This window comes from Arabidopsis lyrata, assembly GCF_000004255.2.
Source record: "Arabidopsis lyrata subsp. lyrata unplaced genomic scaffold ARALYscaffold_8, whole genome shotgun sequence".
In the NCBI taxonomy this organism is placed as follows: domain Eukaryota; kingdom Viridiplantae; phylum Streptophyta; class Magnoliopsida; order Brassicales; family Brassicaceae; genus Arabidopsis; species Arabidopsis lyrata.
The window spans coordinates 15,037,050-15,054,959 of NW_003302548.1; the positions used below are offsets into that span (position 1 = coordinate 15,037,050).

Genomic DNA, 17,910 nt, shown 5'->3' on the forward strand with positions numbered 1-17,910 from the left:
GATTCTACTATTCTTGTTGATGGAAACAGGCCTAAGAGGAACACTCGTAAGCCAACTTATTTGGCTGATTATCACTGCAATCTTGTACGACACATCCCTAATGACAGTGGTAATACTTCCTATCCCTTGCAAACGGTACTTGATTACTCTCAGCTGAATGATCACTATCAACAGTTCATTTTCAACATTTCTGCGGAGTCAGAACCAAAAATTTTTGCTAAGGCTATCAAGTCTGAAAAGTGGCATGGACCTATGAATGAAGAGCTACAAACGTGTGTTAACACTGGTACATTCTCTGTGGTCACATTGCCTGAGGGAAAGAAGCCCATTGGCTGCAGATGGGTTTACAGGATAAAGCATCATGCTGATGGGACTATTGACAGATACAGAGCTAGATTGGTTGCTAAGGGATATACTCAACAAGAAGGAGTGGATTATATTGATACATTCTCTCCAGTAGCAAAGCTTGTTACAGTCAAATTATTACTGGATTTGGCTGCCAAACACAACTGGTCTCTAACTCAAATGGATGTTACAAATGCTTTTTTGCATGGTGATCTTGATGAGGAGATTTACATGGAGTTGCCACCAGGTTACACACCACCTCCTGGTGAAAGCTTGCCTCCAAAAGCAGTTTGGAAACTCCACAAATCACTCTATGGGTTAAAACAAGCTTCAAGACAGTGGAACAAGAAATTTTCAGATGTGTTATTGGTGAATGGTTTTACTCAATCTCAGTCAGATCACACACTTTTTGTAAGGCAAGTGGGTAACACTTTTCTTGCTTTACTAGTGTATGTGGATGATATCCTTATTGCCAGTAACAGTGATCAAGCCGTCTCAGATTTGAAGAATATTTTGTCCACTGCTTTTAAACTCAAAGATCTTGGTCCAGTTAAGTACTTTCTTGGACTTGAAATTGCTAGAAACAAGAATGGAATCTCCGTTTGTCAACGGAAATACACTTTGGATTTGTTGGAAAGTGTTGGTCTTCTAGGTTGCAAGCCAGTGGCAACACCAATGGACTCTGATATACATTTACATGCTGAAAGTGGTGAATTATTACCTGATGCCACAGTATACAGAGCTCTCATTGGCAAGCTGCTATATCTTACTATTACAAGAGCTGAGATTACTTTTGCTGTCCACAAACTGAGTCAATATCTCTCTCAACCAAGGACTCAACATTTACAAGCAGCTCATCGTATTGTCAGATACTTAAAAGGAGATCCAGGGTGTGGTCTGTTCTATTCTGCAAACTCTGAATTCAGACTACAAGCTTTTTCAAACGCAGATTGGGCAACTTGTCAAGATTCACGCCGTTCTACTACTGGCTTCTGTGTTTTCTTTGGTTCTTCTTTGATCTCATGGAAATCCAGAAAGCAACAAACTGCCTCACGTAGTAGTGCTGAATCAGAATACAGAGCCTTAGCTGATACAACGTGTGAATTACTTTGGCTGAGTCAATTGCTAAAGGATCTTCATGTTCAAGTTACTGGCCCAACTAATCTCTACTGTGATAGCACTGCAGCCATTCAGATTGCTTCAAATTCAGTCTTTCACGAACGCACCAAACACATAGAGATAGATTGTCACATTGTTCGTGACAGGTACAAAGCTGGTTTTCTGAATTTGTTGCATGTTACTACGGATAATCAACTGACTGATCTGTTTACTAAAGCTCTACCTCCCAAGACATTCAAGATGCTCATGTCAAGATATGCTTTTTCAAGTCTCTTTCTTCCTTCTTGAAGAATTCGACTTGAGGGAGGGGTATTAGAGTATAGTAATACATGTAAATAGTTTTTACTCACATGTATTTTTATTTACTATATATACTGTACATGTAAACACTTTTACACTTAATGAGAAATAACAAACTTTCTAATTCTCTCTTATCTGATAACATCATGCTAAGAGTCACAGATTTAAGACCGTGTCTCTCACTAAAAAGTAAAAACTACAATAACGATCACAATCGATCATATTTATTTTGGGTAAGTAACAATTTTTTTTAATATTAAAGCTTTATATTTAATATTTCTACTTTTTATAAGAAATTTTCAATAGTAAGTCATCCATTGTTGAATTAGCGCTGAGGATCAAGACATACAAATCATGTTGAGGGAATTACAATTTACAAGGTGCTCGAGCTCAAACAAACAAACAAAAAAAATCGGACCAAATAAAGAAAGTTACGACCTTGACGTCTGTTTTTGGAGTTATTTTTCGTACAAATTGTATTGCATTAAATCGATCGAATTACAACTTACATGGAAAAATAATTTGTGAAATAAATCAAACTTTCAACACCATTATAAGCAAACTTACTTAGTTATCTCGGATAGAAATGCGATTAAATAAAGGGAAAATTAGGGAAGTAGAGACTTGAAATTAAAGGGAAGAAGATTGAAGAGATCATATAAATTAGCAAAGATAATTGTGACCACAGCCATCGAATTGACTAGAAACGCTTCTGATCCATACTTGTCAACCCCTGAATTTTCCATGGAAGTAAGCTTTTCAACAAACCCTAAAACCGAGTTTCCAACAGCAACAACAAAAATATAGAGGCTAGTAGACACGTGTACTGGACGTATATATGATTCTTTGATGCTTTGAAGAAAATTATAAAGCCATTCTCCAGCTGCAAAGTTGAAAAAATAACCTTTCGATCAACAACTTCGATTCCACTTAAAATGATTCAACTAATAGAAAATTTTTTATAAAAAAAGCTTTGATTCAAGAGATTCTTTCATGGAAGGCTAATCTGGCTATATAGGAATTTACCTGGATGAAATACATGATTATGCTTACAAAACCAATCCAAGAATGGAGGCTATAGAAATTTGGGATGTTTAACTCGTTGTGGTACTTGACGGCAGCAGTGATTCCAATGAAAATCTAGTACGACTTTTGATTATACATTTTGTGGGCCACGTTTTTCTGAATTCGGAAACACCTATGAATCAGTTTATTTAATTTTGTAATCAAATGAGTGTTATCGTGGCGTTGAAGAACATCTAATAGACGATTAGATTGTTGCCAATGCCACGTGGTAACCGAAGAAGTAGCCAAAGGAGGCATCTATTAACTCCGCCGCACCTCCGTGTGTCCACTAGTCAACGACCGAGGAATTTACGAAACATGCCACTGGATGTGTTACAAGCTCAAATCCAACCTATATGAGCCCAGCCCACTTATTGATAACAAAGACCTTAGGCTGAGTCCGTCCAAATGACAATAACGATGTCGTTTTAAAGTATTACAACAAAAATAAATAGGGGTTAGGTAAAATTAAGAATCTTTCACCATTATCGAGAGCCTCATTTTTAATTTATATTTATATTTTCTAAATTATTAAGAACCCCTACGTAATTGAAAAAACGAAAAGCTATTAGCCAAATGTTTTTTTTTATAAAATAGGACAGGGAATTTTTAATAACACCTTTTTTAACCTACTGTATTAGTTTTGTACTTTTATGTAATCGACAAACATTTATTCATCCAACTATTGCCATTGGTTGATATGCTTAAATTATGTCTACCAAAAAGAAAAAAGATATACCTATTTTATATTTTAAACACAAAAACAAAGTCAGAATATATGTTCGAAATTGCAGAAAATGGTTTCTTTGTTAAATCTCTCTGATATGGAATTTAACTACTAATACACTATATTTTAAAATAAACTATTTGAGATTAAACAGAAAAACCAAAGATATTATCTTAGACAAACTAATAAAATGAATTCAAGCGAAACTTAGAGGCATGATTATATCAATAGCATATTTACTCGCATATGGCAAGCAAAACACTAGTCAGGTTAAAACCACATGCTTCCAAATATTTGACAAAAAAATCATCATCAACGCTTTCAACTCCCGCAATTGAAAGGTATTTGAGGCATTTGAAGCTTTAAGGATATCTGAAACTTGAGATAAGTTGATTTAGCATCTTTCAATGTCGAGGCCTCTTAGAGTAGATCCATCGTGGTTGATAAGAATCACCAACACATGGAATAAGAGCATAAATTACTGTGAGAAACCAATATTTTTTTCAGATACTTGTATATTCGAATATTTTATATCAAATCTATCCAAACGATTCAAAAATATTCAACATCTAAATATAATCGAATGAAAAAGTAAAACGGATGAGTAAAAATATATCATGCACTGTTCGGACTGGTTACTTTGTATCCAAATAACTAGATTAAACATGTAACTATAGATTAGAAGGGTATGAGATTTATTAGATAGGCTTCAAATATATATTTAGCACTCGTTCGGTTTTTGTGTAATATTCGATATGAACCGATATCCGAAATAGATGAAAACAAGATTGAGACACATGGTTTTTAACCTACTATATCAGTTTTGTGTAATCGGCAAACGTTTATTTATCCAACAATCGTCATTGGTTGATGATATATTTATTATAGTGACGTCGTTACTAAAAATTTGGATCAATCAACAAATTAATATGGATGATTAAAAAATAATTAAGATTATTTGGATGATTTTTTATTTTGAGGAATAGTTTAGTAATTTTCTAATTTGTGGTGATTTGAGTAACTTTTTCTTAAAACATTAAATAAATCTTATATTTATAAAGCAGTTTGACAATTATAACAAAACCTAACAACTTAGTGGCCCAATGAAGATATGTCTTTTATTGAACCAGATTTCTTCATAGATAAAGTTAAGAGTCTTAATCCCCAAAAAATTATGACCAAATTATGGAGAGAGTGGGGATATACAAACCTTGTTAACGAAAAAATATTAACAGATGAGATGTCTTTTTTTTTTGTCATCTGGAATTATATTAGAAAGAGATGTAGAGCTACAAACAATAACATCCCCGAGAAACCAAACCAATGCATAAGAGCAATACAACTCAAAAAACACAGGCCAAAAGGAGCCACAAACTAAAACAAGCTGGGCTAATACAAAGGAATACACTTCACCATTCCGAAGCCGATTCCACAAAAACTCAGATTCAATCAGACGCCAAAGCTCTTTCCACTGCGAAGACACCATCAAGCCAAAAAGGATGACCAACCGTAACATACGATTGAAGTCTACAATCATTAGTAACACTCTTCGCAATAAGAAAAGCACACCTGTTTGAAGAAGAGTTTTCCAAAATAATTTTCCATCGCCTAAAAAACTTAAGAACCAAACCAGCCTCCATAGATTGATATCTAAAAGAAGGCCAAGCAATAGGTCTGTTAATAGCCTTAACCAAAGACTCCACCTGCAGCCCAAAAATCACATTTTCTACTCTGTGACTCCGCATACTCTCAATTGCCCACATTAAACCTATAAAATGAGCCTCTTGCTTATCAGACAGCCTCACAAAAGCTCTTCTACTGTGTAACAGAACCTTCCCCAAGTGATCTCTCAAAACCCAAGCACAACCCGCAAACTTGTTCCTGTTGGACCAAGATATACCAATATTGCACTTAAACCAGTTTAAAGGAGGAGGAGACCAACCATATCTTCTGTTACCAATGCCATGACCGAGAGGAGACAAGCCGTGAGTCTCAGGTCCATTCACCAACCCAATTTCTTCATCACCCTTTTGAGCCTCAACCCATTCAGTCCAATCTTCTTTCACCTTTTGAGCAGATTCCAGAGGAGAAAAACATTTTCCTTCAAAAGATGCAAGATTTCTATTCTTCCAAATACGCCATAAAGTCCAAGGAAAGGATAATCTTAACTCATGTGGCCAAAGAGTATTCGTAGTATTCATTAACAGATAATGAATGTTATTGAACACAGAACCATTATGAAATCCCCAACTTGGAGAAGGAATGCCAGTGAGAGCCCAAATCTGTCTAGCCATGGAACATGTGAATAAAACATGGTTCACCGATTCGTCCTCATCACCACAAAGCTGACATCTTAAATCAATTTTCATTCCTTTGCCTAGAAGAGCAGCCGCCACAGGTAAAGCTCCACATAGAACTTTCCATAAGAAAACATGAATCTTGGGATCAGTTTGAAGAGCCCAGACCTGAGCTTTCAAGTCATTCGTTGATGGGAGCTGCTCAGCAAGAATTCTAGTCTGAAGATTGCTAGATTGGGAAGCTAACCAATAAGCAGACTTTACCGAAAAATCGCCACTCTTATTATGTTTCCATGAATAAAAGTCCTCAAGTTCAGTCACTGGCTTGATCTTATTGATTATAAGAATATCCAAAGGAGGGAAATGAAACTCAAGTTTCTGAGGATCCCAAATCCTTTTATCCCAGTCAATGAGCTCAGAAATTCTCAAATCAGGATTGAAGAAATAATTTCTCCTATAAGGAGCACGCCAGCCATCATCTTCAATCCAATCATCAATCCAAACTCGAAAAGATTTTCCATTGCCAATGTTCTTAACAAGACCCTGGCTTAACAGATTCCTCCCATGTAAAATGCTTTTCCAAGCATAAGAGGGTCTAGTGCCCACTCCAGCATTCAAAAATCAGTTGTCTAAAATAACATTTTTAAAAAAATTAGGAGACAAAGAAAATGAGTGCATTGAAGAGAGGGACAGTGTTTGTTGCACATGTTTTCATGTGCTTCCAATACTTACGCCATTTTTATATCCGTATGATCCAGCTTCTAATCATTTTATAATCAGCTATAAACATTTTTAATATTTCTCTTCATTATTAGAATATCAAAATCATTAATTCTGATGAGTTGGTTCGGTTTAAGGCCTCCTTAGTCTAACTTTAATCAAACTTATAGAATTATCACAAAAGTCTAATATATGTGCATATTTCAAAACTAGTTTTTTTTTTGTGCACCTTTCAAAACTAGTTTAAGATTGCAATTAAGTACAAAAAAGAAGAAGAGAGTGTTGCAATTATCAAACCAATATTTATCTACTGATACAAGAAAATATAGAGTGAGGATTCATATGCGTGTATGTATATATAAAATTCTGAAATAAATGTGTATCATTAATAATTTAAGGGAAACACACGCAACATACATATATTCTATAGTGTGTACAGCTGTATGTACATAAACATAATGCATAATGGATCATGAGTCATGACGAGTATGTGGCATGCAGATAAAGGCGTCTCTGGTTTTTCTTGGGGCCACCGATACGAGCAATAATGGTGTAATATGCGATGTGTTTCATTCATTTAACTATAGTACAATAAAAACAAAATATAACTTATTCACTTGAAATAAATGTAACTAACTACTAATTTGAAATATTTTCTAGTAAACCCTACCAACATGAAAAGGCTTAACCTACTCTTTACCCTGACATAAAATGAAACCTAATTTTCTATACAAAGATAACTTTATATTATACAAGTTTTAGTTACTAAGACTTTGTGTAAGTCAGACAAGTAGGCAATTAAAAAGGGAGGTTGGGGTGTCTATTAAATTTATAAGGACACATAAAATCACCCACATTATATGCCTTACTGCATTAAAAAGAAAAGCACTTTTCAATTCTATTAATAAACTAATAAAAGTTAATTTCCTACTCAATCAAACCCATTAAAGCAGTAAGAAAAAAAAAAAAAGCTTTCTTAGATGGAATCTACTTATAACTCACTGATTAAGTTTTTATATTAAAAAGTTGTACGAATCAACCTTTATATTGTACAAGGAAAGTGATCATCACAGACTGTAAATCAGGTTGTTGTGTTTTGTTTTTGTTTCCTCCTACATTCTTTGGAAGAAACAGAAACAAATCAGAGAATCTGAAAATCCAAATTTTGGGTTGAAGAAGGTTTTGGTTTGGTTTCTTTCGAGAAAACAATGTTTAAGTCATGGAGGAACGACAAGAACAAGATCAAGGCTGTGTTCAAACTTCAGTTTCAGGCAACTCAGGTTTGTGTTTTGTCTCTTTAAATCTCAATTTCATATTTTTCTCTGAGAAATTCAGACAATGTGTTTACTATAATCCTAGATCTGTCACTCTATAAGTTTCAAGATTTGTTTTGAATGTGAATGTGAAATTTGGGGATGTTACCTTTTTATTTTCAGGTACCGAAGTTGAAGAAGACTGCTTTGATGATCTCATTGGTTCCTGATGATGTTGGGAAGCCAACATTTAAGCTGGAGAAATCTGAGGTTAAAGAAGGGATCTGTTCATGGGAGAATCCAATTTATGTGTCAGTGAAGCTAATCAAAGAACCAAAAACTGGGATTGTTCGTGAGAAGATTTACCATTTTGTTGTTGCAACAGTGAGTGAAACCAACAATCTCTGTGACTATGTCTTTTGAGTTAATCTGAAGAAGAAAAAGACTCAAAATTTTCCAAAATCTGTTTCAGGGTTCTTCGAAATCGGGTTTTCTAGGAGAAGCTTCCATTGATTTTGCAGATTTTCTGACTGAAGCAGATCCATTAACTGTCTCCTTACCTCTCAAATTTGCCAACTCTGGTGCTGTCTTAAATGTAATCTCTTTTCTTCTCCTCTTTTTAATCCTGAAGTTAGAAATTGAAAAAAAATGTATGAGAAAGTTATATAAACTGTTTGGTTGTTGGTGCAGGTAACAATCCATAAGATACAAGGAGCTAGTGATTTAAAGTAAATAGTTTTTTCTATATGTTGTTGTCGTCGTTTCCTGTTTTCTTTTGTAATAGATTTTTGACATCAAATTTTGCAGATTTATTGAGGAAAATAAAGATCAAACACTTAGCAAAGAAGACAGCTTCAAAAGTCTACAAAGCAATGATGAGTTAGAAGGATATAGCCAAGATGTAAGGTTTCTTGGTTCAAAGAGTTAATTAAAACTGTCTCTTGTCTATTAAGAACGATCGTGATAGTTATAGATCTTTTTGTAGGAGAGTAGCTTAGATGTGAAGACGGCTAAGAATGCTGGCCTAGGAGGTTCCTTTGATTCGATTGGTGAATCGGGATGGATAGATGAGGGGAATGCACGGTTACCTCAACGACATAACTCAGTTCCTGCAACAAGAAACGGGCATCGAAGATCAAACACGGACTGGTCAGCTAGTTCGACATCAGATGAGAGTTACATCGAGTCAAGAAACAGTCCTGAGAACAATTTCCAAAGAGGATTCTCTAGTGTTACTGAATCGAGTGATCCTATCGAAAGGCTCAAGATGGAATTGGAAGCTTTGAAGAGGCAATCAGAGTTATCTGAGCTGGAAAAACAGTCTTTAAGGAAACAGGCCACAAAGGAGAGCAAACGGATACAGGAACTGTCCAAGGAAGTTAGTTGTCTCAAGGGTGAAAGAGATGGAGCTTTGGAAGAGTGTGAAAAGCTTAGGTTGCAGAATAGTAGAGACGAGGCTGATGCTGAAAGCAGATTGAGATGCATCAGCGAAGATTCGAGCAATATGATTGGGGAGATTAGAGATGAGCTGAGTTGTGAGAAGGATTTGACGAGTAACCTTAAGTTGCAGTTGCAGAGGACACAAGAGTCGAACTCTAATTTGATTCTTGCTGTGAGGGATCTCAATGAGATGTTGGAGCAGAAGAACAATGAGATATCTTCTCTGAATAGCTTATTAGAGGAGGCTGAGAAGCATGAAGAGGATAAGGGATTGGATTCTGGAAACAATGAGATAGATAAGCTAAAGCAACAGATCGAAGATTTAGATTGGGAGTTAGATTCTTACAGGAAAAAGAACGAAGAACAAGAGATTCTATTAGATGAGCTTACTCAGGAATATGAGTCCTTAAAAGAAGAAAAATACAAAAACGTTTCCTCAAGATTAGAGTGGCAAGAATGCTCAAATGCGGAAGATGAATTCTCCGATTCCAAGGATATGATAGAGGAATTGAAATCTCAGATAGAGATATTGGAAGGCAAATTGAAGCAGCAATCGTTGGAGTATTCGGAATGCTTGATTACCGTTAATGAACTTGAGAGTCAGGTGAAAGAGTTAAAGAAAGAACTGGAGGATCAAGCAAGCGCTTTTGATGAAGATATTGACACAATGATGCGGGAAAAAACTGAACAAGAGCAAAGAGCCATCAAAGCAGAGGAGAATCTAAGGAAAACAAGATGGAATAATGCTATAACAGCAGAGCGGCTTCAAGAAAAATGCAAGAGGATTTCTCTAGAAATGAAATCAAAGCTGAGTGAGCATGAGAATCTGACGACAAAGACATTGGCTGAGGCAAACGACCTTCGTCTGCAAAATAAAACTCTTAAGGAAATGCAAGAGAAAACACATACCGAGGTTACGCAAGAGAAAGAGCAAAAGAAGCACGTGGAAGAGAAGAACGAAGCTTTGTCAATGAAAGTCCAGATGCTTGAAAGTGAGGTCCTGAAGCTCACAAAGCTGAGAGATGAATCGTATGCAGCAGCTACCGAAACCGAGAAGATAATTCAAGAGTGGAGGAAGGAAAGAGATGAATTTGAGAGAAAATTTGCTTTGGCTAAAGACGAAGCCAAGACAGCGCAGAAAGAGTTAACTCTCACTAAGTCGTCAAATGATGAAAAAGAGACCAGGCTCAGGAATTTGAAGACAGAAGTAGAAGGTCTAAGCCTACAGTACAGTGAATTACAAAACAGCTTTGTTCAAGAAAAAATGGAGAATGATGAACTGAGAAAACAAGTATCAAACTTGAAAGTCGATATTCGGAGAAAAGAAGAAGAAATGACTAAAATCCTAGATGCAAGGTATGTGGAAAATAAACTAACTAAATTGAAATGTTATTTTTCAGTTGTGAATATTTGACTTATTACTATCTAACACAACAATAACAGGATGGAAGCAAGGTCACAAGAAAACGGACACAAAGAGGAGAATCTAACAAAGCTATCAGATGAATTGGCTTATTGTAAGAACAAAAACAGTTCAATGGAGAGAGAGTTGAAAGAAATGGAAGAGAGATATTCAGAGATAAGCCTGAGATTTGCAGAGGTAGAAGGAGAAAGACAACAACTTGTGATGGCTGTCAGAAACCTCAAGAACGGTAAGAAGTTTTAGTATTTGTATGTTGCTGCGACTACAATTGATGTAACATCATTAGTAGAAATAACTATATAAATTGTGTTGTTAATAGAATTCGTTTCTCTCATAAAACATTATTTTATAAACTTGTCAAGAAATCAATATTTTCCTCTGAAATAAGTAACGCTTACATAAGATTTTGAGATGCCCACCTCCAAATCTGATCATGTCCACATTGAATTCCCACTGACTGGTTGCTACCCCGTGTTTGTTTTATTACTTCCATACCAGTTTTGTTTGGCCTCCAGTTCCATTCCCTGCGTAAGATAGAGACTAAAATGGAGAAAACATTGTTAAAGCAATCATTTTGGTACGAACAAATCTCACTTATATAGGGATCATATAGGACGAATACCTGTTTTGCTCGCTTATCAATTGGTGTCCATGACTTAAGAGGAGAGTAAAATCTCTCGTTTTTTGGCGAGGCTGAAGAAGTTTTTGACCGCTTCTGCTTTTTCTCTTCTGGAATTTTTTTGCCTCCTTTATACTTGAAAAACTCTAGTATGGAAGGACTCTTTCTCTTGGTACTAGCTTTCTTTATGTTCCCTGGAGTCTCCAAACTAGAGGGAGTGACATAAGAAGGAAGAGATTGATGTTGTTTCCTTGCCCTGCTTCTTTCTCTAACTCTGTTAAGGAAATCAACCGTCCAAGGAGAACTCTGTACTTGATTTGAAGAACGGATTGCGTTTGATAGTGGAGATCCACCAAAATGTGATATCTCTTCTCTAAATGGAAGCTCTGTTGTTGGAACTGCGGATCTCCGAGTTAAGACCTCCTCCAAAAGGGTTCTTTGGCGTTTTGCTGGATAGTTATCAGCATAACCACGCAAAGAAGCATTGTTATCATATTTTGAATCTTTCTCGGTGGTGAATCTTTCAGAACTCAAGTCGATCTCAGCTGCTTTTGGGAAGTTAGGCTGGAGAGATCCAAAGAAAGATAACTTCCTTGCAGATTTTGATTTTCTTGGAAGTTCCTCTTCATCAACATCAGAAACTATTGGAGAAAACCTATTGTAACCAGGAGAAGGCGGGAAGTCTTCCTCCAGAAATTTATCAGCTCTGTTGATTACTTCACCTTTGTAGTCTACGATGAAACTCTCTGAGTTCCTATTGTCATGCAAGTTGAAATCTCCCATCACTGGGAATTTACATCCTCTGTTCTGGCTCTTGAACTTGTCTTTAACTGGGAAACTCCAATCTTCTAATTCAGGAATTCCAGGAAGACTGTCCTCCACTGAAAAACCAGGCTGATCTTTCTCCCAAAATGTGTCCTTTGATGATGAACCAGGTCTTGGCTTCTTGTCGAATCTCTCAGGATCTTTAGATGGCCAAGAGTCATTGGGATGACTGATCCCAGAAGGCTTGAAAGGTGCATCAGAGAATTCAGTGACAGGGTCAAAATGAAATATCTCATTATCTCTCGATGACCAAGAATCATCAAGTTGAAAATCACCAGAAGACTTGAGCTGCGCATCAGCAAATTCTGTGGAGGGAGCAAAATGGACCAAGTCGTCCATATCTATCTCATCTTTCTCAGCAATGTACTGTTTCTTTTTCGAACCAGAATGGACACTGACATGGTGTGTGTCTGAGTCAGGTCCAGAAGATACCGAAGAAGAGCTGTCTGTCATTACAGATCTGGAGTCCTCCCTCGCTCCGTATCTGCATAGTGAACTGAATAGATCAACACTCTCTTCAGGTACATGATACTTTTGCATCCTATCAACCTTGCTTTTATGTGGGAGCTTCATGAATTCGAGAAGTGACCCAGAAGATGACAGAATTACTTGAGCTGTGAGTGGATTCACGGAAGGAAACTTGGTGAGAAATGATTCTGCTAGAGATTCTGACTCGGGCATTTTGACATGGAGTTTGGACAACTTAACAGACGACTTGATACACCTCAATATAATTTCATCCGTGAAATCAGCTGACGATGAGCAAAACATCTGTAAACTGATTCCCAGGCTACCAGCTGCTACATACAGTTCATCAGAGGAGTCCATTATTGTAGCCAGAAAGGCGGGTTCCCCCTCAAAAACCTGTAGGAAAAATTACAATCATTCTTTAAGTTCTCAGGACTCACTCTACAGTTTAGAACAAAATGTTGCAGAGACTTGGTACATAAGTGAGTAGCAAACATCTAGTAAGTTTGTAATCATCCAGTTAGCAAAAATATTAGTGCAATGTTCTCACAAACGAATGGCAAGAAGCAAAGTTCCATGGAATTTACCATAATGCAGGTGCTGAAACTGAAACTCAATGACGTCAAAACATTGGTTGCGATATCTCCAATCCATGAAAGTGAGCTTGAGGAAGTACCAATAGTTGCAGCCGACTTCTTACTAACAGTTTCACAATCATACCAGAGTAGGCAAACTGCAGGACTTAGCATCAGGTCCACAGGTAGATCTGAATCGCGCTCCACAACTTGCACTCCTTCTTTTTCCATTGCTAACACCTTCTGGTATGTACTTCTTCTGGATATGATCATCTCCTTATCAACAGTTTTTGAATTCACAACAATCACAGATCTTTGGTCAGAGAGAACTCCTTGTTCAATTATCCCACGTTTTCTTTCAGATTCTTGAGGCATGGAGATATATTCAGATTCATTTGTGGTTACTGAAGATCCTGCATAACACACACTTTCAAGTGGAACAAAGTTCAACACTTCTTCCAACCAGCCAGTTTTCGTCTCAACTTCATCTTCCTACAAAAGAGACATTAAAGTTCAGTCATAAGTTCTTGACTTCTTGTATCTGCATATTATGAAACATATTCAAACAAAGCGTTCAATATATGCAGTTATGGAACAAGCGTGAATACTAGTGATGTGACAACACAAGTTTAAGTTCAAGTACATACTAATGTTAAACTTGTATGATTTTCAGAGTTGAAAACCAATCAAGACCAGGTGCTCATGAAAACATTATTTGTGATATAGATTGCTCCTCTGCTCTTAATTTGAACCCTTCACACAGAGATTCTTCCATCATAATATACAATCTACAGATACAATTTGTAAGAAAAAGGTTGAAAGTTGAATGCTTCTCACCTTTATCATTTTGAGACTATAAGGTACTTTGACACCTGCACACAGTTGGCCGCATGCACTGGACATATCCATCTCAACTTTTATGAAATGGAAGTCAGGAAAGGAATCCAACTTAGAAGGAAAAGAAAATTTGGGCGAGGCATTTGGACCGCCATATTCTACAATGACGCTGAAATTCTCCACAGGAAAAGATGGAGAAATTTGCCTTGGATGAAAAAGAAAGGACTAGTCAGCTTAACTACTCCCCAAGAGACAATGTAACTAAAAGATATTGAACAAAGAATCGATAAAGTTATGTTTTTTAGAATGCAAAGACTTAAAAGACAAAAATTATGCAACAATTTCACGAGTAGATTTCAGAAGTAACAAGATTATGTGGTGTCTCTTACAATTACCATGATAAAAGACTCTAGATATTTTTCAGGCAGTTATATATCAATTCTTTGGTTCCCTTTCCAGTTCCCATAAAAATCAACTGTGAAAAGCTATGATCATTGATAATGAGGATATGACTATAGGAAGAAATAATACTCACTCGTAAGAGATAATTAGACAGTCTGAAATCGGCAGGAAACCACGTTCTACGGTTTTAAACCCCGTGGCTTCATGAACATTTGGTCGATTTTCACTTGGGGAGGGACTGTTGAGCTCATTGTAAGATAAACCCATGGACATCAGTAGCCTCTTCAGCGAGGACCAAAAAACTTTCTCAGCCAAAAGTAATGCTTTGGAGTTCCCCCGGGCAAATTCTGAATGTAAAATCCCCTGGATAACAGCTAGTGATGGATGTGATCTTGTGACGTCTGTCTCATCTGATTTGTGTTCTGTTTCAACTGCTGAGTAGAGGGTGTGCAATCCTAGCTTCATGGGATTTGAGCTTCGACATAACTTGTTAAGATAGAGATATGCCACATGGATACCGAAGAAACACATATACCATGTCATCTGTTTAATTGCTAGTAGTAATGCAAACGTGAAAGTCTTATCATCCGCCAACTGCGTGTTGCGGACATTTGCCTTTCTTATGCAGTCAATAAGCTTTCCTTTAGATATGCTGAGTAACTTAAGTCTATCTTCTGATAAATTCTCTGATTCATCCTTCACAAGAGTTAAATAGCTCTTCACAAAGTCCCCAACAAGAACCAGAATATTTTCTGAAGGGCGCACACTGTGAAGTATCATTTCCTCCGTCTTCAGGTTTGGGTGCATGCCACCAGATATACATGAAGCCTTCGAGTCAATAGACATAAATTTATGGTTGGCCGTCTTAGCAGCTTCGACTCTAGACCCGAGATTATCTTCAGTCACAGCCTTCTGAGGATCCATGAAAAAGGTTAAGTCATCAAACGCAGACATTGATTTGAACAACAGCGTAGCCTTCTTAGCATTATCATCCACTCCACAATCCCTGGCTCCTGTTTTTTGGAAAAGGTTTTCCAATAACCCATGAGAAGTATTAACAGGAGCATGCTCATCAAGGGTAGATATACCATAGAAAGGTTCAGTGCATTTCTCTACAAGTGGCTCGCTGAAAGCATCTTCAGAGAATATAAAATCATAAACCCATTTGTCTCCTTCTGAAGATTCCCACTTAAAATCAATGTTGAGTGTAACTATTTCTTCAAACGGATAATCACAATGGTTGTGGTTTCTTTCCTCAAGAAGGTTCCAGGGCAAGTATATGTCATTTGAAGCAGACAAGGATTGAGGCTTGATCTTTGACAAAACATCCTCATAAATGAGATCCAGAGATCTTGTCATCTCATAATCATGTAAAATAGGAGTAGGCAGAGACTTGAAGGCATCATCTGTGAAGGCAAGTTCGGAACTGACTACTAATTCATCGAAATTCTTGAAGTTCATCTCTTTACTGAACATCCCATAACATATTTCTGGTTCAATGGCTTTTAGAAGACAAAGGAAGATATCAAAAACATCAGATATTTCCACATCCAGGATCTGAAATTCCTCAAAAGTTACTGGGAGAGCCAGCTTTCCTTGTTGTTCAAACAGAAAGTTTTCCTCAGCATTTGATATTTCCAGGATATTCACTAAATCCACTTCAGAAAATTCATCCTCTGGCACCACATCAGATTGACCACTTTTGTTCAAATAGCAATCCGTAGAGAGGATATCCAATAGATCATAACCCTTAGAGCCTATAAGCTCCTTAGAATTGATAATGAGAGAACTCGCTGCGTTCTTATCTTGGGGTTCAATTGTTTCAAGAACAGTAAATACTTTATCAAGCGTAGATAAGCTCGATAGTTCTCTCAAGTTTACTTCATCCACTTCTAGAAGGGGAAATCTGGCATCTTTGAACCATGGTTGATTCTTGCTAGAGCATTCATTTTCTGCTACCGAAGTATTGTTCTCTGTGAAGTAATCAGAAGAAATGTAATCAACAGAATAAATCCTTTGGTGGATGTCATTTGAGTTCTGTAAGATAGTATCTAATTCAACATATTTAACCTGCAATAAGAAGAGTACCTAAAATCAGATGATGAAAACTCAATATCAACACAACAAGGCCAGAAAGTTAAGATTCTCTCTTTCCATACTGCTAAATAGAATTTTCCATGAAATTGATTAGTCAAAGAGCTTTGTCAATCGGAAAGAAGAATCGGAACCAGAGACTAACTACTGTGGTGTGTGCCAACTTTACACTTTGACTTCTACTGAGATCAACTCAGGGATTTACCGGCTCATTTTCGATCTCTAGAACTTCAGAGAAACATTGGAGATCTTCCCTCTTAGATGAGATCATTTCCTCCTGCATATTGGAAGATAAATTATCTCGCAAGGAGAAAGAAATGGTTGAACTAGTTCAATTGGTACAATGTTTACACAGCTTGAGCAATACCATTTCAAAATCCAACTCCGGAGTCTCCAACTCCATAATGTTAAATACAGCTTTGTCCTCAATGGCATCTCCGTCATTCTTCTGCGATAGATCATAACTTATGTTATTCAAACTCCAGTCAGATTCCCTTAAGCTACCAAAATTTTCAACCAAGGTATGAATATGAGATCCAAGCAACAATCACAAACCAAAGATTCCGGAAAATCTACAAACCAATCTCACTATAAGAAACCAAGGACCATTGACAGAAGCAGTCATATATACAGCGAGATTCAAGCTGAGAATCGCCAAATCCAAGGAACTTTACCTCGTCTGAGAAATAATCTCCGAGGGAAGAATCATCAATTTCAAAAACTCCATAGTCCACACTAACGCAATCGGGAACCACGTCGGAAAGGAACTTCGACAAAGCAGCTTCAATAGTAAAATTCCCGATTGGGAGACAGACATTTTCGACAGAGCCAAATCGGAGACGGTCTTCTTCTCCGTCGTAGACTATAGGTCCCGGAAAATTATCAGGAGCCGGAAGATTAAGGAAGCCTAGGGTTTCAAATACCTGAGAAGATGGAGTAGAGAAGTAATCGATGTTGAGAAATCGAGTTCGCATCGTAATTCTCCAGATCCGTCTTGGGATGTGATACTGTAACAGTGACGAAGAAGAAGAGAACGAATTTGAAATTGGCGGTTTTGATTTTTTAAGAAATTAAAAAATATCTTCCGTCGATTTCAAGAGAGAGAGGGAGAGAGAGAGAGAGAGAGAGAGAGAGACTGAAGCAACGCTCGCGCTTGTCGTCTTTCAATTACAAATGAGAACGATCTGCCGTTTTTAATTTTCAAAACAGCACGCAGTTGGTTTCTGTATTGAATTTTTTCTCATGCCGTCTCTATTATGGAATGCCGTTTTGTTATATTTAAACAACACGTAGTGCACATGCCAAATAATCACATGATGGGGCCAATAAACGTGGACCGACTAAAAATAATACACCCTCTGTTTCTAAAACAATGATGTTTTAGTTTTACATACAAATTAA

General features: G+C 36.9%; 3 protein-coding genes across 4 annotated transcripts; 1 reads left to right on the forward strand and 2 right to left on the reverse strand.

The window, feature by feature from the left end:
• Positions 1-4,541: 4,541 nt before the first annotated feature.
• LOC110229659 lies at positions 4,542-8,078 on the reverse strand. Its single transcript, XM_021030277.1, has 2 exons — positions 7,996-8,078; positions 4,542-7,154 (listed from the first exon to the last, which is right to left on the reverse strand). The coding sequence occupies exon 2, from the start codon at positions 5,923-5,925 to the stop codon at positions 5,002-5,004; it is 924 nt and encodes a 307-aa protein (XP_020885936.1). The 5' UTR covers positions 5,926-7,154; positions 7,996-8,078; the 3' UTR covers positions 4,542-5,001.
• Positions 7,538-11,073, forward strand: LOC110229658 (putative protein tag-278). Its single transcript, XM_021030275.1, has 7 exons — positions 7,538-7,853; positions 8,010-8,210; positions 8,299-8,421; positions 8,517-8,554; positions 8,634-8,727; positions 8,812-10,622; positions 10,710-11,073. Exons 1-7 carry the CDS (start codon positions 7,782-7,784, stop codon positions 10,930-10,932), a joined length of 2,562 nt encoding a protein of 853 aa, XP_020885934.1. The 5' UTR covers positions 7,538-7,781; the 3' UTR covers positions 10,933-11,073.
• LOC9301980 (protein SHORTAGE IN CHIASMATA 1) lies at positions 8,369-17,848 on the reverse strand. Of its 2 annotated transcripts, XR_002333030.1 has the most exons (9): positions 17,184-17,848; positions 16,877-16,957; positions 16,715-16,786; positions 14,549-16,485; positions 14,014-14,218; positions 13,189-13,668; positions 11,312-12,997; positions 11,109-11,229; positions 8,369-8,451 (listed from the first exon to the last, which is right to left on the reverse strand). XR_002333030.1 is itself a non-coding variant. In XM_021030267.1 (8 exons), exons 1-8 carry the CDS (start codon positions 17,481-17,483, stop codon positions 11,173-11,175), a joined length of 4,818 nt encoding a protein of 1,605 aa, XP_020885926.1. In that variant the 5' UTR covers positions 17,484-17,848; the 3' UTR covers positions 10,999-11,172. The 2 variants fall into 2 exon arrangements, 1 of the variants encoding a protein (XP_020885926.1); XM_021030267.1 differs by lacking the exon at positions 8,369-8,451 and having other exon boundaries at positions 10,999-11,229.
• Positions 17,849-17,910: the final 62 nt, after the last annotated feature.